Here is a 23,350-nt window from a genome sequence, read left to right on the forward strand (position 1 = left end):
GAAGCCACACTCTATATCGACCACTTTCGCGGGCGTCAGCTTCAGTGGTCGCTGATTGGCTAAGCCAGTGGAAATAATGTTTCTAGCTCCAGTATGAGGCGCAGCTCCGGGACCCCACGCCACATCGCACAAAGGTGAAACCATCCCGGAAATATAAAAAGAAAAAATCACGTAAATGTTCGAGATGAAGAAGGCGACATATACCTATACAAACGCTGCACTTTCCTCTCCGTCGCCTTTTTCGATCTGTCTTCGCCTTTTTCATGACGGTATTGTTATGTTTAAAAAATTTAGGTAAGGCATATCAGCCGATTTGACTACGCACTCTACCCAGCTATCCCCAAATGTGATCAATAGAGAATACAACCCAGGTCGCGTCAGTCAATCGGATACGAGAAATTCGACAGCGCGTTTCCGGTGCCTCTTATTCGCGTGCCAAAAATCCTTCCTGGTTATCCTTCCTTGTGACAACCAATTGCTCCAACGGGGGGATTATGGGCTAAATTTGGGGCGGGAAAAGCGTACAGCAGGTTTTGCCTCCTCCTTCGTTGGCGCGCAACCCGTATAGGCCTTCGCTTTACTGCGCCTAGCTGACAACAGGAGTAAAATGCCTTCTTCCAGAAAACGAAACGCTTGAGCTAATGAGAGTTATCTGCCTTGCAACATGAAGCAGATGTGAGTTGGTAACGGAGTAATAAAATAAAAAGCCTGGGGGTAAGGGAGGAGAGGGGGAGGGTGTTTCGGGCAGCTGCGCTCTTTGCGCGCACTAAAACACAAAAGTAAGTTCTGGGTGTGTATTCCAAACGTTTACTTCCCGCAAAGTATACGAGGCAGTACAAATAAGAAATCGACGTTTTCTTCAACTCGTAGGAGATCAACGGAAGAAAACTACGTGGTGCACAAAAGAAATATTTCATCCGGTACGGAGAAATTTCGGTTATTCATATTTCTGAGGGAGAGAGAGAAAGTGAGTTTCTCAGTAGTTCACCGATATGTCCGTTGCCTGAGAGAGTATGATGACTGTGAATATCCTATATTTCAGCATTTTGTCGTAACCGCATTACGCAATTGTGTAGTCTCCCTTGCAAAGGCGTTGGCCCGCTCTAGCTCTCTCCGGGAAATAAGAAGTTTATATTTTATTATTTTTCGTCAGCAACAACTACAGTGTGTAACAACAACACGGTGACTCTCTCTCTCTCTCTCTCTCTCTCTCTCTCTCTCTCTCTCTCTCTCTCTCTCTCGGAGCACGTGTGTCTGACCCGCGAATTATGCGCGAAGCCCTTCTTTACATAACAAACAAATTCTCGCTCTATACCGAGACATCCCACGATGCCCTCGACAGTTTTGCGACTCACAGCCCCCGTTATCAAAAAACGCTTCGTTTTCGCAGCTCGACATGTGTAAGTGCGTGTGCACTTGCATAGATTGCATCTGGTCGCTCGAATGGGTCGTCGCCTGCGGCACGACGTGTCCCTCAACTACTACAAGGCTGTGCCTTTATTCATCATTCAGGCGCTTCCAAAAACATTTTATGCGCGAACGCGCGCTCCTATATAATGTGTCAGCAGGTTGAGAATCCTTTCAGAACCACCTTCGACACTTCTTGCTCTCGTACGTCACGTAACGAATAACTGCGTTGATATGCGAAACGTGATATACGGAACAACGATTATATATATATATATATATATATATATATATATATATATATATATATATATATATATATATATATATATATATATTGTCACGTGGTAGCGACGGTGAAGAAAGAAGCAGTACGGTGGAATACAAAACTAGCTTTTATTGGGCGAACCTGTGCCCACAAAACAGGCTACACTTATAGCACAACGAAAGCGGCGAACACGCTCGGCGATCGTCGAAAATCTGCTCAGCGGGTCAAGCGCGTTGGCTTTTATAGATCAGTCGTCGAATGTTCCAGATTAACTGATGGGACCCGCGTGTCTTCCACAAAGTTCTACACCATTCGTGTCACGCGATGAAATCTGATAACACAAGGTTCGGCGACAACAGACACGCGGATAGAAGCGTCGATAACTTTCCAGAAACGTCGGATACATGCAGGCGCGTCCCTCGCTCTGCGATTACAGTTGTTAAGCGGCGAAACGTGGTTGCGCGATAAAGATAAGTACACGTGTCATTACCCCCCTCTTAAAAAGCATCGACCCGATGCTGCAAACAAACGAAAGTAACAAAGAAAAGCACTCGTAGCAAAGAAAACAACAAACTAAGGAAGTTCATCAGCGTCCGTAAAATGGTTTAAGGCGCACCACGTGGACCACTTCAGATCGTGCGCGGCGCCGCTGTGAGTGCGAAATGCCGTCTGGCACGACCTCATAGTCTAGTGCGCCAATACGTCGGATGACCTTGTAGGGTCCGAAATAGCGTCGCAGCAGCTTCTCACTGAGTCCTCGCCGGCGTATCGGGGTCCATACCCAAACACGGTCGCCGGGCTGGTACTCGACGAAGCGTCTTCGGAGGTTGTAGTGTCGGCTGTCGGTACGCTGCTGGGTCTTGATCCGTAGGCGGGCGAGCTGTCGGGCTTCTTCGGCGCGCTGGAGATAGCTAGCGACGTCAACATTCTCTTCGTCAGTGATGTGGGGCAGCATGGCGTCGAGCGTCGTCGTCGGGTTCCTGCCGTAAACCAGCTTAAACGGCGTGATCTGTGTTGTTTCTTGCACCGCCGTGTTGTAAGCGAATGTTACGTACGGCAGGACGGCATCCCAGGTCTTGTGTTCGACGTCGACGTACATCGCTAGCATGTCGGCGAGGGTCTTATTCAGCCGCTCCGTAAGGCCATTCGTCTGCGGGTGGTAGGCCGTGGTCCTCCTTTGCCTTGTATGACTGTATTTCAGAATGGCTTGGGTAAGCTCCGCTGTAAAGGCCGTTCCTCTGTCGGTGATGAGGACTTCTGGGGCGCCATGTCGAAGCAGGATGTTTTCGACAAAGAATTTCGCCACTTCGGCTGCGCTACCTTTCGGCAGTGCTTTAGTTTCAGCGAAGCGGGTGAGGTAGTCTGTCGCCACGACGATCCACTTATTTCCGGTTGCTGACGTCGGAAAGGGTCCCAGCAAGTCCATCCCGATCTGCTGGAATGGTCGGCAAGGAGGCTCGATTGGCTGTAGTAGTCCGGCTCGCCTTGTCGGCGGTGTCTTGCGTCGCTGACAGTCTCGGCATGTTCTGACATAACGGGCGACGTCGGCGGTCAGGCGTGGCCAATAATACTTTTCTTGAATCCTCGATAGTGTCCGGGAAAAACCGAGGTGTCCAGCGGTCGGATCGTCATGTAGGGCGTGCAATACTTCTGGACGAAGTCCTGACGGGACAACAAGAAGGTAATTGGCGCGGACTGGTGAGAAGTTCTTCTTCACGAGTAGACTGTCTTGAAGCGTGAAGGAAGATAATCCGCGCTTAAATGTCCTGGGGACAACGTCGGTGTGCCCTTCCAAATAATCGACGAGGCCTTTAAGTTCCGGGTCCGCTCGTTGTTGTTCGGCGAAGTCTTCCGCGCTTATTATACCAAGGAAGGCGTCGTCATCCTCGTCATCTTGCGGCGGCGGTTCAATGGGGGCCCGCGTGATAGGCAATCGGCGTCTGAGTGTTTTCGTCCGGACTTGTATGTTACAGTGATGTCGTATTCTTGTAGTCTGAGGCTCCACCGTGCTAGCCGTCCTGAGGGATCCTTTAAATTCGCTAGCCAGCACAAGGCGTGATGGTCGCTGACGACTTTGAATGGCCTGCCATATAGGTAAGGGCGAAATTTCGCTGTAGCCCAAACGATGGCGAGGCATTCCTTTTCGGTTGTAGAATAATTGCCTTCTGCTTTTGACAATGATCGGCTAGCGTAAGCTATCACGTGTTCATGTCCATCTTTTCTCTGTACTAGGACGGCACCGAGGCCTAGGCTACTGGCGTCAGTGTGTATTTCGGTATCGGCGTGCTCGTCGAAGTGCGCAAGTACGGGCGGCGACTGCATGCGTCGTTTGAGTTCTTGAAATGCCTCGGCCTGCGGCGTTTCCCACTTGAACTCGACGTCACATTTAGTTAGCTGCGTCAGCGGCTCTGCGATGCGTGAAAAGTTCTTGACAAATCGCCTGTAGTAGGCGCACATGCCAAGAAATCTACGCACTGCCTTCTTGTCGATGGGCTGTGGGAACTTTGCTATGGCAGCTGTCTTCTGCGGGTCGGGGCGGACTCCAGATTTGCTGATGACGTGGCCTAAAAATAGAAGCTCCTCGTAAGCGAAGCGGCACTTTTCCGGCTTCAGAGTAAGTCCTGATGTCCCGATGGCCTCTAGTACTGTTGCCAGCCGCCTAAGGTGAACGTCGAAATTTTCGGCGAAGACGACGACGTCATCCAAGTATACGAGACAGGTCTGCCACTTCAATCCTGCTAAAACCGTGTCCATCACGCGCTGGAACGTTGCAGGCGCCGAGCACAGTCCGAATGGCATAACCTTGAACTCGTAGAGGCCGTCTGGCGTGATGAAGGCGGTCTTTTCGCGATCTCTTTCGTCGACTTCTATTTGCCAATAGCCAGACTTGAGATCCATGGACGAGAAGTATTTAGCGTTGCAGATCCGATCCAATGCGTCGTCTATCCGTGGGAGGGGGTATACGTCCTTCTTCGTGATCTTGTTCAGACGCCGATAATCGACGCAGAAACGTAGGGTTCCGTCCTTTTTCTTTACCAGAACAACAGGGGATGCCCACGGGCTTTTCGATGGCTGGATGATGTCGTCGCGCAGCATTTCGTCGACTTGTTCTCTTATAGCTTCACGTTCTCGCGTCGAAACTCGGTAAGGGCTCTGACGGAGTGGTCGAGCGCATTCCTCGGTGATTATGCGATGCTTGGCGACTGGTGTTTGTCGAATCCTCGATGACGTCGAAAAGCAGCCTTTGTATCGTCGGAGCAGACTTCTCAGCTGCTGTTGCTTAATCATAGGGAGATTTAGATTAATGTCGTAGTCTGGTTCGGGAACCATGGTCGTCGGGGTAGATGCGGCGGAATCCGAGAGGACAAACGCATTACTTGTTTCCAGAATTTCCTCGATGTACGCGATCGTCGTGCCCTTGTTGATGTGCTTGAACTCCTGGCTGAAGTTTGTCAGCAACACTTCAGTTTTCCCTCCATGTAGTCGAGCGATCCCTCTTGCGACGCAAATTTCACGGTCTAGCAGTAGACGTTGGTCGCCTTCGATGACGCCTTCTACGTCAGCGGGTGTTTCGGTGCTGACCGAAATAACAATGCTGCAGCGAGGCGGGATGCTCACTTGATCTTCAAGCACACTCAAGGCGTGGTGACTACGAGGGCTCTCCGGCGGCATTGCTTTATCTTCCGACAGCGTTACTGACTTCGACTTGAGGTTGATGATTGCGCCGTGTTGGTCCAGGAAGTCCATACCGAGAATGACGTCTCGTGAACACTGTTGGAGGATAACGAAGGTGGCAGGGTAATTCCGGTCATGAATGGTTATTCTTGCCGTGCAGATCCCAGTCGGCGTGATGAGGTGTCCTCCAGCGGTGCGAATCTGAGGGCCTTCCCATGCGGTCTTCACTTTCTTCAACTGGGCGGCGATGTGTCCACTCATTACGGAGTAATCGGCCCCTGTGTCGACTAAGGCAGTGACTGCGTGGCCGTCGAGAAGCACGTCGAGGTCGGTTGTTCTTTGTCTGGCATTGCAGTTAGGTCTTGGCGTTGGATCACGGCTGCGTCGTGTTGAAATGAAGTTGGAACGTCGCGTCGTCAAGTCGTCTTTCGTTGGTGTAGTTTTGGCTTCCAGACTTCGTCGGGACGGCGGCGTGTCGTCATTAGGTCGTCGAGATGGTTTCTTCGTCGTCTTCGTCGGCGGCGGAGGATCTTCGTCAGTTCGACGAACAGCAACCGCACCTCCATCGGTTGCTGCTTTTAGTTTTCCGGGTATGGGCTCGCTGACCGGCCCCGGGCTGGGCCAGTGTATGGTCGGCGCTGCGGCGACAGGTAGCGGCCTGGTGATGGCGAACGGGACGGCCGTCGAGGGCTCCACTGAGTAGCGGCGAGGTAATCGGCGATGTCACGTGGGCGCTCGCCAAGCTGTGGACGCGGCGCGTTGACGGCGAAACCTCGAAGTCCCATCTCCCGGTACGGACATCGTCGGTAGACGTGACCCGCTTCTCCGCAGTGGTAGCAGAGCGGGCGGTGGTCAGGAGCACGCCAGATGTCCGTCTTCCTCGCGTAGGTGCGCTGGGCGACGGGTGGTCGTGCTGGCGGCGGCGGCGGCGGACGACGAAACTGTGGCGTGACAGGGCCCTGGCGCGGTCGCGGAGGGGGTCCTTGACGGCGTGCGACGGCGGCGTAGGTCATCGCTTGCGGCTCATGCTGCGGCGATTCAGGGGCTACTCCAAGTTGTTGTTGGAGCTCCTCACGCACGGCGTCGGCAATCGAAGCCACTTGAGGCTGTGATGAGGGGAACACCTTTTGTAGCTCCTCCCGCACGACAGCTCGGATAGTCTCGCGTAGGTCGTCGGCGGCGAGTGACTGAACTCCGGCGTAGTGGGTAGAGCTTGTACGGCGGTTGAATTGCCGGTTCCGCATTTCGAGTGTCTTCTCGATGCTGGTGGCCTCGCGAAGGAACTCTTCTACGGTCTTCGGTGGGCTTCGTATCAGTGCGCCGAAAAGTTCTTCCTTCACACCACGCATGAGAAGGCGGACTTTCTTCTCCTCAGGCATATCCGGGTCGGCATGGCGGAACAGACGTTTCATTTCTTCCGTGAAGATGGCGACGTTCTCGTTAGGTAGCTGCACTCGGGCGTCCAGCATGGCTTCGGCCCTTTCCTTGCGCACGACGCTCGTAAAGGTGCGCAGGAAGCCGGTACGGAAGAGGTCCCATGTCGTCAAGGTCGACTCCCGGTTCTCAAACCACGTTCTGGCAGCATCTTCTAAGGCAAAGTATACATGCCGCAGCTTGTCGTCGGAGTCCCAGTTGTTAAAAGTCGCGATTCGTTCGTAGGTCTCCAACCAGGATTCTGGGTCTTCAGTCGCTGCTCCATGGAAGGTCGGTGGGTCCCGAGGTTGTTGTAGGATAACGGGGGACGCTGGGGCAGCCATTGGGGTTCTTTTGACCACGATCTTCTTTGTCGACTCAGGTAGAAGTCCGTGCTCTGGGGGCAGTCCTTGCAGTCTGCGGCTAGCACGCTGGTCTTCGGCGATGTTAGTTTTGTCCTCGGGCTTTGGGCTTGGATCGCGGCTTTGCGGGGGCGTTCGGTACATGAACGCACAAGCACCTCCACCAGATGTCACGTGGTAGCGACGGTGAAGAAAGAAGCAGTACGGTGGAATACAAAACTAGCTTTTATTGGGCGAACCTGTGCCCACAAAACAGGCTACACTTATAGCACAACGAAAGCGGCGAACACGCTCGGCGATCGTCGAAAATCTGCTCAGCGGGTCAAGCGCGTTGGCTTTTATAGATCAGTCGTCGAATGTTCCAGATTAACTGATGGGACCCGCGTGTCTTCCACAAAGTTCTACACCATTCGTGTCACGCGATGAAATCTGATAACACAAGGTTCGGCGACAACAGACACGCGGATAGAAGCGTCGATAACTTTCCAGAAACGTCGGATACATGCAGGCGCGTCCCTCGCTCTGCGATTACAGTTGTTAAGCGGCGAAACGTGGTTGCGCGATAAAGATAAGTACACGTGTCAATATGACCGGAACAATAAATCAGACCGAGATAACCAACCTATAACACGTTTCTGCCCCCTGCCCTTTCAAGCCTCTCTCATCTGCTGGTGTCGTGCTTCGTTTGGTGCTGCAACGGATACATGTGCACATACGCTGCGTCGCAGTGATATATATGACCTTTTCCACGCTCGGCAACCCGCGCACCGGGCCTCTCGCTCTTTCTAAACGCGGCGCGCATACGCCAATTCAGCGTGACGGAAAATGCGGGAACTGCGCGAGCGGCACCCAACGTTCTTCGGCGCAAAATGATGTACGATTTTCGTGACGTCAATTTCAGCTTTCTTTCCTTCTTTCTTTCTGTAAATATAGTCAAGGAGAAAACAAACAACGAGACGCCAAAGTAAAAAAAAAGAAAAGGGAGGAAATAAAAAAGCAGGAACGGATGTCTCGACGGCAGCCTTTCATGTACAGTCGAGTGAACTTTTATCCAAAGGTTACAGACAAGACACGCGGTGGGAAAAACAGGACGACGACGATGCTTGCACAAATGTTGATGACGCGCGTGCTTCGCGGTCTGTACTGCATGCAGAATGCCAGATGGCCGCGGGTCACACACTATTCGCGAACGAGTATACTGCGAACAAACTATAAATGTGAACAACGCGGTAACGGTAACATGCAAGACATATACCAGTGTACTGCCGCGAAAGGCCGCCGTGAGCAGACCCGAAGGCCCATACTTTCGAAGGAGCCATACGCCAACATGTCTAGTATCCTGTTGTTATCTTTCAAGCAATAAAAACTTCGACGCCCATTAAAATCTTACTACAAGTCCCCTCCACTCGCCACTTCCAGTGCTCATGCTCATGCTGTTTTGCAAGCTCTTTAAACAAATAATAATAATTGGTCTGCGTTTGCTGCCAACAAGCAAGCGAGCATGTCAGCGATGCCAAAGTTTCATAGTCGTTCTCGAGTGTGTTCTCATTTTGCATTCGTCGACTGCGGCATAAATCAAACAGCACAGCAACAGCAGTATAGCAAGCAAGACCTCAGTTGAACGAACAATTCGGTATACACATAACACATAACACACGCACACGCAAGTACAAGCGCGACGCCTTCCCTCGGTTTTATGTGCGTATGTACAACGATGCTTCCGTTTTTTTTTATGCCCAGCACGGACTCAGTCGTAAAATATAACTCGCACACGCCACATAGGCCCGCTCGAGGCGGGTATTGGCAAATAAAACCCCTATCGCTCGGAGATACATGCATTAACCTTGTATTTCAAGGCAGGACAAGACGTGAAGTATATAAAACGGCCAGCTTGCAGTTGAAACTCATTCCTGCTTGTATTAGGGCGAGCATTTCTCTGAAGGCCGGCTCGTTCGCAGAGGGGACTCGTGTAACGGCGATACCATCCCGACCGTCACAATTTCGGGCTTTAAGGCGCACAAGCCCGTATAGCCGTAGAGCTGGACGCGCGCTTTTTATATGGTGCTGCAAACTATACAGCAAAGTACGCGCCTGGAGCTTGGTATACACCCTTTAACGACGTCGTCACGGTCTGGTCACTCCGGCTTTGCTGCCGAACCTGAACCTACACACGCGAGAAGCTCGAGCTATCAATGCCTGCAGCGATGCATCTGCATTCTAACAGGCTTTTGCGCGTGTTCTGACTCGACGCCCGTTTCAGACGCGAAGCCGAATAGTCAGCCAGTACGCGCCAATTAAAATAAAGATACTTGCCGCTTTTCCAACAACTGAATGCGTATGCCCCACCTCGGTGTCTCGTGCGAAATCGGAAGTACAGGCACAACGATCCCAACAACGAACTACGTCCGCGCAGAAGTGAAAACGAAGTGACGGAAGCGATTCGCGAAGCCTTCCGACTGCAGGCGCTCACCCAAAAGAGAGAAAACTAAAATGTACAGTTGGCGCTTGACAAGGTCATGTCACATATAGCAACGGAATAAAGCAACAATGAGGCTCTATATAGGTCTCATATGATACCGAGGCAGCTGCTCACGCAGATACCTCAAAAGTGCGACAGTTCGCGAGTTTTCGAACTCGCTAAGAAAACGCGCGGCCGGTTTGGTAATGACCTTTAAAAAAAGAAAAGAAAGAGGGGGAGAAAGAGAGGAGATGTGACACACCCGAAAATGTTAAAGCCTTGTGTATTTAATCTTCTTTTCTATTAACTGTCAGTGTCGTCGCCTCTTTTCAATGAGCAGCAGAACATTGGTAGCAGCAGAACAGCAGAACGATTGGTAACAAAGTAATATTAAACAAGGAATGAATAGAAGGAGAAAGATAAAAAAAATATGGCCGACAGGAACCGTAGCTGCTGCCAACACGGATCTACGCTAGTCACGTAGCTCACCGCACGCCATCGCTTCCCAACCGGCCACGACCAATGAAAGACACCTATATCATTGCCGCCGATATTTTAAACCAGGTGGCGTCATGAATAACGGGTCTCAGTTTCCGCATAACAGGTTCTATTTCCCGCCATAACGGGTTCCTGTTATTTTTTTTTTCTTTGTCTCTCTCTCTCTCTTTCACTCCCTCCATTCTCCGTGCAAACCGCCCCGGTAAAAACGACACTGCACCGTCACGCAAAGGCACGCTTCATCAAACATGCGGCCTTTCTTGTTTCCGGGTTCACGTCAACACGCTGGACCACGTGCGACGGCGTCTAACGGCTCGAGAAAGTCAAATGGGACTTGGGGCCGTGACAACGGTCAGGAAGGCGGCTAAAAATGAACATATAAAACAAGTATTTCCTCTGCTTCTGTATGTCTCTTCGTTACGTCTGCGTGTTCGTAACACGGTTTTCCTCCAGGATGCTTGCTACACGCACGTTCCTACTTTGGAACACGATCTGACAAGTTGTCCCATCTTGGACGAATGTCAAACGTCGATTTCAAGCTCCAACTGTATCGCCTCGAGCAAGTCCTTCGTGACACAGATTGATACTGCCTCCACGCCGACGCTCTGTTGAGTACAGAAGATGAAGAATCAGCTTCACGAGAGTTTGGCGGTTGCCAAGAGAAACGGGTTTCGAGACAGAGAAAACTTGAGGTTCGCTAGGCGGCTCTCCGGCTACGCTCACTACAAGAAAACAGTGCACATTCTGAAACTAAGTGAGGCGCATTTGGAAACACCACTAGATGGAAGGAAAGTCGCGACGCCGGGGCTTGAAACAGCAGATTGAAGGTGAACGGAATCAGCGACATTCCGGAAAGCCATCAGAACGCGTGTGTATCCTAAATGCTCTATTTACCGAAGGACGGCTGATTAATGGAGCTGCTTTCTATGTGAAAATAGACTATAAACAAAGCGTTTCGTTGTTGCAATTTATTCTGCGACTTGGGACTAGGGAACAGGGGCCGTGAAAACTGAAGTTATGAGAATAAATTCTACGCCCTTGAACCTCTTTTGGAATCTTCTGCTGCTGATTACACATCTGTCACCCGTACGTGTCACCGCGGATCATAGTCCAGTTACGTTCACTAAAGCGGACTCCCTTCTCCTTCTTAGTTTCGCTTTCTATAACGTGCACATCGGAATGATATATCGCATCGAACGCACGTCAGGGCCACGCCCGCGCTTTCTGTAGAAGCTAGGCCGGCTGGACCTTAGAACATCCGTGCGAGGCATGGCTCGGCCATCAAAACGCCGTCGAGATTTTCCTTTTACAGGGCCGTCTTATCACGTGGCTCGGACAACGACGCCCACAAATGTGGCTGCCTTCTAGGGGAATGTGTGCGTCTGATAATCTCCTTCGGGCATCAATCGGAATCCCTGGAACTACAATTGCACTACCTCGCTTTGTCAAGCTAGGCGCATACACATATAAGTGATAACTGTAAACAAAGGTCATTCAGATTAAAACCCATATCTCCGGCAAAAAGGATAATGAAAGGTGCAGCTGACGTCGAAGTCCGCGCGCCGCTGTTGTTGCGGCCTACCCATACAAACGACGATACGAAATGAAGATGATCCGCAAGCACAACAGCTTTGACTGACAGCTAAAGCGAAAACGTCAAATACATGATTGTTCAGATGACTTTCTTCATGTGATGTTAAACACGAGAATTATAGTAATAAGTGACGCAACGCGTGCTCGAAGCGCGAGAAGAGTGCGTGAGAAAAACTGTCGTGAGCTGCTCCTAGAAACATATTAGAACGTGCGCCGCTCTAAAACGTGTCAGGTAAAGCGCAGCATGCAAAGCGTGCGTGCGCGTGTATTGGGAGCATGCAAATCGGAACGTGAGCGCGAGCTCCTCATGACAGATCGGCACGAACACACAAGAATTAAGGCTCATATTTCGGCCACTGGTTTCGGATGTGTCTTTGCCACCCACCACTCATTAAACACAGAGTGACCACGCATAGAATGGGAGCTAGCAACGTATTTACTCACCTATTTTAATCCACGCGTCTTGCTGGAAACCAGTTCTTCGAGGCGTCGCGATATGAAGGCAACGACGCGCCGCGATCACAAACTGCACACACGGCCTCAGCTGGGCTCGGTCCAAAGCTGCATGCTCAGTCGGAGGTTTGCCGCACTAGCACACGAACTCCGCAAGCGTTTCGACACACGTCACAGGTCACAGTAGTTGACATTGGTTCCACCGATCGCAGAGACTTCAGCAGCTGCTCGGGCCTCAACAAACCTCGCGCCGCACACCAGCCGCGTCCTTCCGAGTCTTTGAAGCCGGCAAGCGCCGCCCAATGCGTGCCCAGAGGCTGGCTTCTCCGCACGTGTAAACGTTCCTTTCGGGCGTTGTTACTTGGCGCCATCTAACGAGCTAAAATACAATCATCTGATGTTCAGTGCCACTTTTATTACCTTCTTTCTGTAACCTTAATAAAAAATCACATATTTATAACAACTTCTGCTCCAAATTTGGCTTAATATTTTTTGATAAATGTAATTGTTATGTTTTTTAGGAAATGGCGCTGCATGCAATGTTGTGTACTGTCGTATTTCTTCACTAACGTAAAAACATGCAATGTTTTTTTATCAAAAGCTAAAAAAATATTGTTGTATTTTATTATATTTGTTTAACATTTCTTTAAGGTGCAGTTAACAAGGCTGCACCAGCTGCACTTCCTTTTACAAAACAGAGATGGCAGCACACTACGAACCGCGTGCATGTCGCGCGTTTCGTTTAGATCGCGACATCGCAGTTGGTTGTTTATTCTATGACATCGCGAATCGTGGCAACTTCCTCTGTGCGCCAACACTCCCTCTGTCTCGGCGTTACGCTGTCTTTTACTTTACAAAGCACAGCACTGTCTTGCTCGCACAAGGTGCGATTTTAATTCAAACATGGAGCTCACAGTACCCGCCTTTATGAAAAGGTGTATTGACTCCTACGAAGCGCTTAGAGGTATGAATTGTTGGGCGACTTGTTTAGTTCGTTTTCTAAAACAGTCTTCTGATGTTTCTTAAGTATCGATTAACTAGAACTGTCATGTTGTTCGTACGTACGCAACTTTCAAATATAGCGCTACCATTCAAACATCACAAGTTTTGCCATCGATCGGTTTCTCCCTGTTTCTTGAAATCAAAGCGAGCGTACAGCAACGATAACCAGAATGGTGGCTGTGAAGCGTATTGATATTAATTACATTTCTCTTCAAGAGTTTGCACGCACGAAAAATTGCGAGATGTGAACCGCCATCGCCACCTGCCGACAACGAAAAGCGGACGATTTTAGTGGTCCAATCAGCGCGTGGCTTGTATAAACCATTACAGCAGTTTTTTTTTGCTAATCGTAAACGGGAGGATGCCGCTGGCTCCCACGCCAATGTTTGCCTTTTAGGCACGCCTGAATCGTTCCAACTAATAGGCTTATTTCGCTAGATTCTCAAAGCATAGGCAATCATTGTGCACATGCACAACCTAGTGTTACACGGTACACAGAAAAAGTACCGCCTCTCATAATATATTGTCGGCTGGCAAAACGTTAGTATATGAAAACTTGAGTGTATGTTCTGCACAAACGCTGCCTTTTAGTTCCACGTGCAGCCTATATTGAACTATCCATAATTCATAGTAAATGATTGTACATCATATATAAAATGGTTCTACTAAAATCTAATCACCCAGCTTTAACCTTTTCTTTTTTTTATTTCTTCACTCTGACATGTTTTACTAGCAGTTACAAAAAATGGGGTGCCCTTCTGCGCACTTCTCATGTCGCTGCAATGCCATGTTGGTACTAAATTATTTTGGCACCAATAATGCAAATCTTAATGAATAAGGGCTTCGAACCTCCCACATGTGCATAATCGTAGTTATTCACACTTAGTCATGAGGATAAACTGGAAACAAATTCCTCACTGTACTAAGATACTTGTGCATATGTTGTGGCAGCTGTGACTATTCACTAGGTGATGTTTCACTATGAAAAATAATGTTCAGAGCACGTAATGCACAACAACAAAACCTCGAAACAACTACAGTGACATGTAAGCCTAAAACATAGAAGTGATCCTCACCTTCGTTGCTGGAATAAGAAATTGGGCGAATGATAAGCTTACATAACCAATGTTCGTTGGGCAGTTATCAATCTCTTGCTCTGTAAGAACTGATTTTATATACTCGAGAGGCATTGAGAATAAAATCATCACTCTATCCTGTGCATTCAAAAAGTGTCACAATTAACCACACAATTTTAAGAACTATCAGCCATTAAAAGAATGTGGAAAGAAAGCACATATGTACAATGAGCGATCGCTTCCTTGGATGATGCACAAGTGCTGAATATGCAGTAAGAATGACATGTTGTCAGGACAAGACAAGTTTATGTGAATTATCAAATGAACTAATTTTTCCTTTGTGCTTTAACAACAACAATACCACCACAACTGAAGACAGATTTTCAAAGAGCACTGGCAAAGCCCGACAGCTAGTATGAAGAGTTAAAGTCAGAAGGTAGGTGATGGAATGAAATGTGCCATGACTGAATATTGTAATCTAACTGCATCAAATAGTCCTAAACGATGCAGTCACTTTGGCAATAGTATGGTCTCGATGCAGCGCATCTTGAACCCTTCATTTCTGTGCATGCCAATATTTTTCATGTCTTGATCTGACTGACATACAAAGTATGATAGTAAATTCCATGTGATCATGTCTCTTTGTTCGAGGTGGCAGCACTGCATTAGCAAATTCTGCCACATTAATTATATCACTGCACTGGCTGCACATAGTTTTCATCATGTCAGTGCACAAAATGCACATTTTTAAGTAAACAAAGTGAACTGTCACAGTGAGCTGACTTTCTTTTGTACTGTTGGTGTGTCTTAGAGTACAGCAATACACATGGTCATACAGCACCCTAAGCAATGCAGTCTTCAGCTCCGAGAAAGTACATGTGATGCGTAATCGAAACGTTTTATATCTGGCCTATTGCAACTTTGTTTCCAACTATGTTACTGACATAATGACAGTTCCCACCTTGCCGAGAAAAATAAACTGGCACTGGGGAAGTAGTGGGGCAGAGAACACTGTGTTTGCAACGAGTACTGTTTGTAAAAATAGTACTTTGAAAACGGGATCATAAATTAAGAACAACCATTAGATGATATAAATTTATTGAAAGGCTTCACATGAAATTCGGTACTCATTTAAATATTTTTAAAAGACAGAAATGTAAAGCCAACAGCCCACTAAGTGCCATTTCCATAGCCCAGGAAACTGTGGAAGCCAGAGATTGAGCAACGAGCACCCGTATCACTTGTGTGCACTAAGCTGGTCATGCCAGCTGATGTAATAAGAGCCAACAGTGGTTGGCCACTAAAAAGACTTATGGAAGAGAAGCAACAGTTGTGTACAGCATTAGTACTTGTTGCTGGACTAGATGTTTCATACTTCTCTCAATGACAAGGACACAAAAGCAAGTAAGAAAGCGACATATAGGAAGGAATGTTCTTTCCTGCCTGGATGTTTGCGCACTTATTTTCGCACTTTTTCCAGCACAGCGGTTGCACTTGGACTCATAGGAGAAAGCTCAGTTGTTTGCTATGGTTGTTGGAAACTTAGATATTGGCACCAGGGGCCCTTTGTTATTTATTTTTTGCAACTGTCATATCAGTAAAGCACAGACATTTTCACAAGCTCTCTATGTTGCAGGAAAGGTCCCAAGTGAAGTGGGAATTACCTTCTGGGATGCCGTCGTTATGTCAGCTGCTGATGAAGAACAAGCTGCTGCATTCCATGAACAAATCACTCAAAGGAAAGAGAAGAATCTCGTACCTCTTGTGCCGTATCATGTGTTCTCAGATCCACCTGGACCAAAAGTTGGTAGGCAGAACTCTCTCTTTTGCGTGTTTGTGTGTGTGGGAGAGTGTCATTTGGTTATGACTGTTAGAATTAGCCGAACATATAATTACTATTGTGTACATCCATGCAGCCAAGCATCAACACACTCCTAAGAACTGGATAAAGTTGGCTACAGATGTCAAGTTGCAGTTGTTTTCGAGAAGTACTGGAGTGAATTTTTGTATTTTGCTTTGTTTTTATTCTAACAGGTAGCTGTCAACATCAGGAAGTTTTAGAAATAGTACACCCAAACATCCTTGTGCACCAAAAGCCCCACACTCTGCTTGCTTTCTTTTGTATATCTTTTTGCAATCATTTGCATGCAGGTAGTTTGCAGTACCTAAAGCTTCCTATAGAAATCACAGTATAAAGCATAAGTTACTCCAGCACAGAATTAATTATATCATACCATATGCAAATATAGTTTGTTACATCTTAAGGATGCTGGACTGGTTCTCCCACAAAAGCATGCTGAACCTTTTCTCCACCCCTATGCTCTTCCACAAGGTAATTCCTTTACAGATCATGCAGGCATAGTGAGGCGTTGTCCCAGTGCTTCAGCTACAACATACATGCTGTGGTCACTCACCAGATGCTTGAACACTAATACATACCTGCAGCTGTGGGAATAAAAATGTCCCACAGAGCTAATGTGTGCACTGTAATATGAGGTACTCTGAACGATATTAAGAGAGGAATTATCGTGACTTCTCCAAAAAATTTCCTCACTGCCTTTTCAAGAGTGCAAACAGCAACACGCATTCTGCAGGCAATAAGACGCACCATGGAAGGTGTCATTTGTACAGGGTTGGTCGCTCTTGGGGAAAAACACCTCATTATCTCACCACAAGTCACAGCACAAACACGGACTACGTTGTCTTGGGAGGCAAGACTCTCCGAACTGGACCCGGGAAGCCAAGTGGTGACCCACGAACAGGCCCAGCGAGCTGCAATTGCCAGTGGAGCTCTGTCAGAGGGAACCAGCCAGGAATAACCACGCATAGATTTCTATATTAATGAAGTTTCACACCACCACCTCATTAGTGTTGAAATGCTTCTAGCATCTCAGACTTTCAAAAAAAGGCCTCTAAAATAAGCTTTCACTAACAGATATCTGTTCGGCATCATATTGGCCACTTTCTCCACATATAAGTAGACGAGATTAGGAAGTTGTATCAAATAGTAGAGTGATGTTCTTGAGAGTGGATTACTCTATCCTCATAGGCATATACAGGGTTACCCACCAAGGGAGGGCCAAGGCCCATTGTAGCGCCCTCCCCTTCATTACAACGCCCTCCTCTCGAAGGAAGAAAAAAAACACAAAAAGGTGTATTGAAGTTGATTGAAGCTACACGCTCTTGACGTTTTCTACCAGGTGCACCACAACTGCAGCGGAAAGGTAGTCAGGTAGCTAATATGTTGGTTGTACACAAAAAACAAACAAAACAGTTTGCAAGCGCAGCCTACTTTGGTAGTAGCCCATTTGTGCACTCCCTCAACAGCCTGTGAGAGGCTGTTGGGAGGCTGTGCCCACCTGTGCCTGTACTTAATGAATAAGTAAGATTTCCTACTCCAAAAGTGAATGGCTGGTGTATATGTACAGCTTCTGGCATACTTAACCAAACATATGCCTTCTTAAGTGCCTTTTCAAACATATGCCTTCTTAAGTGCCTTTTCATTTTTCCTGTGCGTGGAACTGGAGCTTTCTTGCTGGGATACCTTGAAGCTGCTAACTTAATGCATCTTCCTTCCAAAGCTTTCATTGTTTCCTCCTTGCAGCCTGTGTTAGAATTAATCTGCTAAAGGTGTGTCTCGATTGTTTTGGTTAAGTCTGATGTAAGCTGTATATGTTCCCTTTAAGGGCCATTTCTACAGCATTCTTGAATTTTCAGTAACTATAGCTCAATGTACACACCAAAATGCAGTATAGGGCTTCATGACTTAAAGCAATGTCATGGCTATAACAGGGAATGATTGTGCAGTATTATTAGCCACTCATGCACATGCTGTCATACTGGTTACAGGCTACACCATGCCACCCAATGCAAGTGCTTTGAACTATCTCCATTGCTGCAAAGTAGGCCCTTCCCTTGTGTTTCTTCACACCCCTTATGGAAATTTATGCCTGTTTTAAAGGGTTTTTCCACCGGTGCTTCATTGTGAACTTTCAGCATCTTCACAGACTCTCTCCCTTCCCAGTCATTTCTCTTCCGCAGTGCTGAATCTGGACAGCCTTCATGTAAGGCTAATAGAAAGTAAATTTTGCAGTGCAGGAGATGACACACTAAGCTTTCGGTGGTGCATTTTGTCCGAGTGCACTATTTCAACCCAGTGTGCAACACAACATTGTAACGAACTCTGATTGCAGTGACATCATGTCAGCCATGCAACACTTCGCATGTTTTAAACTAATACAGGCGATACTAAAGGGTGATATAATTACTCATCATGGCAAGAGCAGTTAAAGCTTCACCCAATCAATATTTGGTCGACAGCTATACAAGAATGACGAGATAAAAACTTTACGTCAGCACTTCTTTTAGCAAGAACTGCAGTAATGATGAAATCACTTTTGCTGAAGCAAAAGTAGACATAATGATTCATAATTTTATACTATTTTTCAGGTTCAGGTGGTGCAACCCTTCACATACTTGAGCAACTTCGTAACATATATGGAGAAGAACAAAGACGTATGAGAATCTTGCTTATTCATACTGGTGGTCAAAGCAAGCGCCTCCCAAGCCACAGTGCTCTGGGAAAGCTGTTTGCACTTCTGCCAGTCGTAGCTGCCACCGAGTTACAAATGTTTGACCTAAAGATGTCCATGTACTCTCCATTCCTGGCCAAGATGAGGGCTGGCGTGTTTTTGACTTGCTCGGATGATATAGAGACTTACACACTTCCTCCTCTTGAAGAAATGGCACAGTCAGGCCAGTGGAGCTTTGACAACTCCGGATTCACCGCACTTGCACATCCATCCCCCATTTCAGTGGGTTTAACACATGGAGTCTATGTCCTGCCAGAGGAAGTACAATGTAGCTCTGTATGTCTGACAACCAAGTGCCTTGAAGTTCTGCAGAAGCCCACAGAGAAGCTTATGCATGACAAGGGAGCAATTTTCAAAAAAGGAGAAGGTAAGAGGAGTTGCTTCTTACTGAGCTCAGACTCAAAGGCCAACTGCAACGAAATTTCACTTTGGCCAAAATTGGTTACAAATATGCCAACTTATAAAAGGCTGCCAGGATATCTCCATAGCTATTGGCATTCTGTGTACGGTAGCCTTCATTCATATTACTATCATGTTAGTAACACAATGTATATGCTACAGGAATTTCTTAACATATACATACATATATTGAGAAGTATGTACTCGAAGAATTCATAGCAATGCTGCAGGGCTGGTAAACGTAGAATTTTCTTTATAGCAGCCTTTAAATAGCACATAAACAATGCGTGCGTCTGGTGGTCGGCAAATACGACGTAAATCCCAGCATTTCGCTTCCAAGATTTTCAAGCAAACCACGAGAAGCTATGGATGCTACCCAGTCACAGAAGGTATGCCTAGGAGCCATGCTGCGTCTCCACGTTCTTGGTCATGCATCACTGCCAGTGAGTGGCAATGGTGGTGCCCTTTTTCAGTATCAGAAACATCCATTTTTTCTAGCTATTTATGACACATCTACCCGTATTTCTAGCATAAAATTTTGCCTGGAGGTTGCCTTATCTTTACACTATCAAAAAATTTAGTGTTTAATTGGTTCAACATTCGTTGCAGCTGGCCTTCAGAGGTACTACACTAAATAGAAATACTAAATCGGTAACGAGTAGTTAAAAAGTGTTAACTCTTTTGACAGAGACAGGTTGACTGATGCCAGAAAAAATAAAGGCCAAATGTCCCTTTATAAATTTGGTGCCTATACCAAGCAGCAATAATGTCACCTTAGCGTCACACATCTCACATTGCTTTCTCTTTGTGCCAGGAAATATCACATAAATTGCCAAGTAGAGTATTTGCTTATTTTCAAATGCAATTTTATCCTCCTTTAGCAGTACCAATAAGTTGCTTCCAAAAATAATAATGTCATAGGGAGCTGGTGAAAGATTTGAGGATAGCACCTCTGGCGACTTTCAAGCTCACTGTAAGATTGGCCTATTTGAAATTCAAAAGTGCATCTGTCAACTTGCATGGATTTATATCTGTATTGTGTGCCTTTAAAATTAATCAGCCTTGTTAATAACCTTTCACATCAGACATGGCTTATGCAAAGGAAATCAGCTATGTCGCAAAGGACTTGTCCTGTAGCTTCAACAAATTTGAAATAACAGGATAAAAAAATTAACCTACACAGGGAAACAGTTTTCATGGCTGTCACGTCCAGTTGGCCCCGTTATTATTATGCAATAATGTTGCTTTTCTCTCAAAAGGTTGATCAGTGTGACCTTATGCTATTCTTATTTATTTATAATAGTTTTTTTTAGAATATCAGATTTTGAGAGGGTTGTTGGTGTCCCTGAGTCTGCAATTGTTTATTGCTTTGTTGTGACTGTTGATTTGATGTGAAAATTTAAAGCATGCAGTCAAACCTCAATACTGTAACAAATTATTGGTTACAACGAAAAAATATACGATGGAATGAAGGTGCTTTAATGTTGGGTGCAATATTATTATAGTGAGGTTGTTTTGTATTTGTGTTCATATACAGGAGATAGTGCCAAAGAGTTTGCGTACACCGACAGCGCATTCTTCTTTGATTGCTCTGTGGTGGACAAACTCATCAAGTTCTACGCCCAGATCAAGCCAGTGACCCAAGAAATCGACGCCTACAGAGATTTTCTGCAGCTTCTTGGTAGTCGTTCAAGGAGATGCGTTTCAAAGACTCGTGAAGGTGGAGCGGGTGATCAGCTCAGGGTCCAGCAAATCCTCCAAGACTGCGAGCTACACGTAGTGGTGCTGCCATTGTCAAGGTTTTACCACCTTGGAACAATGCAGGAGTACATAGACAACTTGTGTTTCAGTGAGACTTTTGCAGAGGAGTTGCAAACCTCTAGGTTTGTGCACAGCAAGCTTATTCCTTTTGAGGTTTGTGTGCCTAGCAACATTTCTGGAGTAATAATGCACTCCCTAATTAACCCAAGATCTACCATTCCGCATTCAGCAGTTGTAGAACACTGTAGGTTGGAAGTGCCAATTAAGATGGGAGATAAGTGCATTCTCAGCAACTGCCGACTGGAAAAACTAGGCAACAAGGTGGTGGAAGTTCCGGGTAATGCTATTATATTTACCATCAGTGTAAAAACTGTCACTTGCAAAGGGTATGCCACGCTCGCTTTTGGAATTGATGATGACTTGAAGTTAGTGGCAAGTGATGTAAAGGAACTGTCCTACTTTGGAAAGAAGCTGGGTCTGTTGGAAAATTCCAAGCTCGTTATGTGCAACTCATTATTTACCACCTATCGTGCTGCATCAACTCTCTGGGAAGCAAAACTTTTTTCAGTGAAGCCCACAATGACGGAAGCATTTCTGTCTACGTTGGAATTGGTGCAAGCAGTAGTACAAAATGTCCCTCAAGTGCCAAAACAAAAGAACAGTGCGGAGGTGAGCATGGAAGATGTATTAAGATGGAAAGACATACGAGCACTTCTTAGGCACCAAAGTACAATATTTAGTTAATAAAGTGACTAAGTTATTGCATGGCATTTGTGCTGCTGTCAAACCTGGTTATATCGAACTCGCAAAAAATGCCTATCAGTTCGATATAGGGCATAATTTGATATAAGCCTGCTAAAGAAGTGGACGTCATAAAAGCACATACCGTTAATAAAATCACTTTATTGATGAAACTAGCTTAGTTTTCCATGAAATAGTCCTGTATTTTCTTCTGCTTGGGCAATTTCACTACCTGTGACGCAGGCACTTCTCCACATTGTCTAAAGAGTCGGAGCAGCTGAGGCCGCAACCTTCCACATTTGCGCAGAAGCACTGGACTAGTACGAGTGCACCAATCACCTCGGAGGATGTGGGCAAAGGACCATCATTCCTTTCCTCATTGTGCCCACTTTCATTTGTGCACGGTACGATGTCAGCAATGCAGTCTTCGTTTTCAGGCTCTCCTGTGGTCGCAGTACCATCATCTGCACTCACAAACTCGTCGACCGTTGATTCGTCAATGGCTTCCAGAAATTCTGACGGCTCACTCCAAGCTTCGGCAACACCGGCAACGGCTTCATAGTAGTCATCAGAATTTACTCATCGCTGGGCACGCACAAGCTGGCACGTCTGAAGCAGTTTCGGATGAGCCACTTGTACATGGCCTTGTGTACACGTCCGATGCCCCGGGCATCGGGTTGCGAGTTTGTCCGCTTTAGCCCTAATCTCCCCTTTATTCTTCAAGGTCATGCCGAGAGTGGTCCTCGGAATCTTGCACTCTGCAGGTACATCCGACTTCTCACCACGTTCGACTTGATTTATAATTTTGAGCTTCACAGCAAAAGGCAAGTTCTGACGCTTGATCACGGCAACACTGTGGGAGAAGGCCCACAAGGTGCACATTGAACTGGAAAAGCAGCAAGACTACTTACAAACTCTCACTTGCGCCACCTTGTACGACGAGGGCACAAGAGCATGATTGGCTGTCTGAGCAAGCACTGCAGGTGGACCAGGATCATTTTTTTGCAGGGGAGTGTCGACGGCTCGCCTGATGCTGCGCGGTCGCAGTAGGGAGAGCAGTTGGATGGAGCCGCACTGCCGGGTTTCTCCGCTGCCGCAAGGGAAAGCCAACTTCTGGGGGCACTTTTGCGCCGCTCGACGTTCAATATATCGGGATTCGCTGCTATTTTTGTTTGCTGTAAGCGTAATTTTTGCTATATATACTCATTGTAACTATACCGTGTTCAGAAATTGTTCAATATACAGAATAATTCGATGTAAACGGGTTCAATATAGTCGGGTTTGACTGTACAGTCATGTCTGACAAGTTCGTTATTTGTTACTTGTGAAACTTGGGTGTATCCAATAAAGGGGTAGCGATGTTTAGCAAACTTCAATGGTCCAGAAGTGATTTATTATGTATGCTGCTGTGCAAGCTACACACATTTTAGCAGCATGCCAGAAATTCCAAAGTTAGTTTACAGCAGTCAATTACATTCTCATAAGTATTCCCGAAAAGCACATTTTTGTCAAATTTCTTGAGCAGCTCACTGAAGTTTACATTACGTCATGAATGTGCCGAACATAAATTGACAAAATAAATGGAACTCGCTCAGACTCGTCGAAATCTAATTCAGTCTGGCTCACTTGGATACAGACTTACAAGAAATTGA

The 23,350-nt window shown here is 46.8% G+C and overlaps 2 protein-coding genes across 6 annotated transcripts in view; one reads left to right on the plus strand and one right to left on the minus strand.

The window, feature by feature from the left end:
• The window catches only part of LOC135914086 (putative polypeptide N-acetylgalactosaminyltransferase 10), a 178,442-nt gene extending 165,953 nt beyond the window's left edge, over positions 1–12,489 (minus strand). For 2 of the 3 annotated variants that reach the window (XM_065446833.2, XM_065446830.2), the window contains exon 1: positions 12,119–12,489. The gene's annotated coding sequence lies outside the window, so the exon portion shown is untranslated. Of the gene's footprint in view, positions 1–9,438; positions 9,460–12,118 lie in introns of those variants that run through there. The other variant, XM_065446832.2, reaches the window with a different exon arrangement.
• Positions 12,490–12,848: 359 nt separating this feature from the next.
• On the plus strand, positions 12,849–21,727 carry LOC135914087 (fucose-1-phosphate guanylyltransferase-like). Of its 3 annotated transcripts, XM_065446836.1 has the most exons (5): positions 12,851–13,091; positions 14,581–14,641; positions 15,842–16,012; positions 18,655–19,164; positions 20,734–21,727. In XM_065446836.1, exons 3-5 carry the CDS (start codon positions 15,889–15,891, stop codon positions 21,699–21,701), a joined length of 1,602 nt encoding a protein of 533 aa, XP_065302908.1. In that variant the 5' UTR covers positions 12,851–13,091; positions 14,581–14,641; positions 15,842–15,888; the 3' UTR covers positions 21,702–21,727. The 3 variants fall into 3 exon arrangements, with proteins under 3 accessions (XP_065302907.1, XP_065302908.1, XP_065302906.1); XM_065446835.2 differs by lacking the exon at positions 14,581–14,641 and having other exon boundaries at positions 12,849–13,091; positions 20,737–21,727; XM_065446834.1 differs by lacking the exon at positions 14,581–14,641 and having other exon boundaries at positions 12,852–13,091.
• Positions 21,728–23,350: the final 1,623 nt, after the last annotated feature.

Source organism: Dermacentor albipictus, chromosome 3 (assembly GCF_038994185.2).
Source record: "Dermacentor albipictus isolate Rhodes 1998 colony chromosome 3, USDA_Dalb.pri_finalv2, whole genome shotgun sequence".
NCBI classification, from domain to species: Eukaryota; Metazoa; Arthropoda; class Arachnida; order Ixodida; family Ixodidae; genus Dermacentor; species Dermacentor albipictus.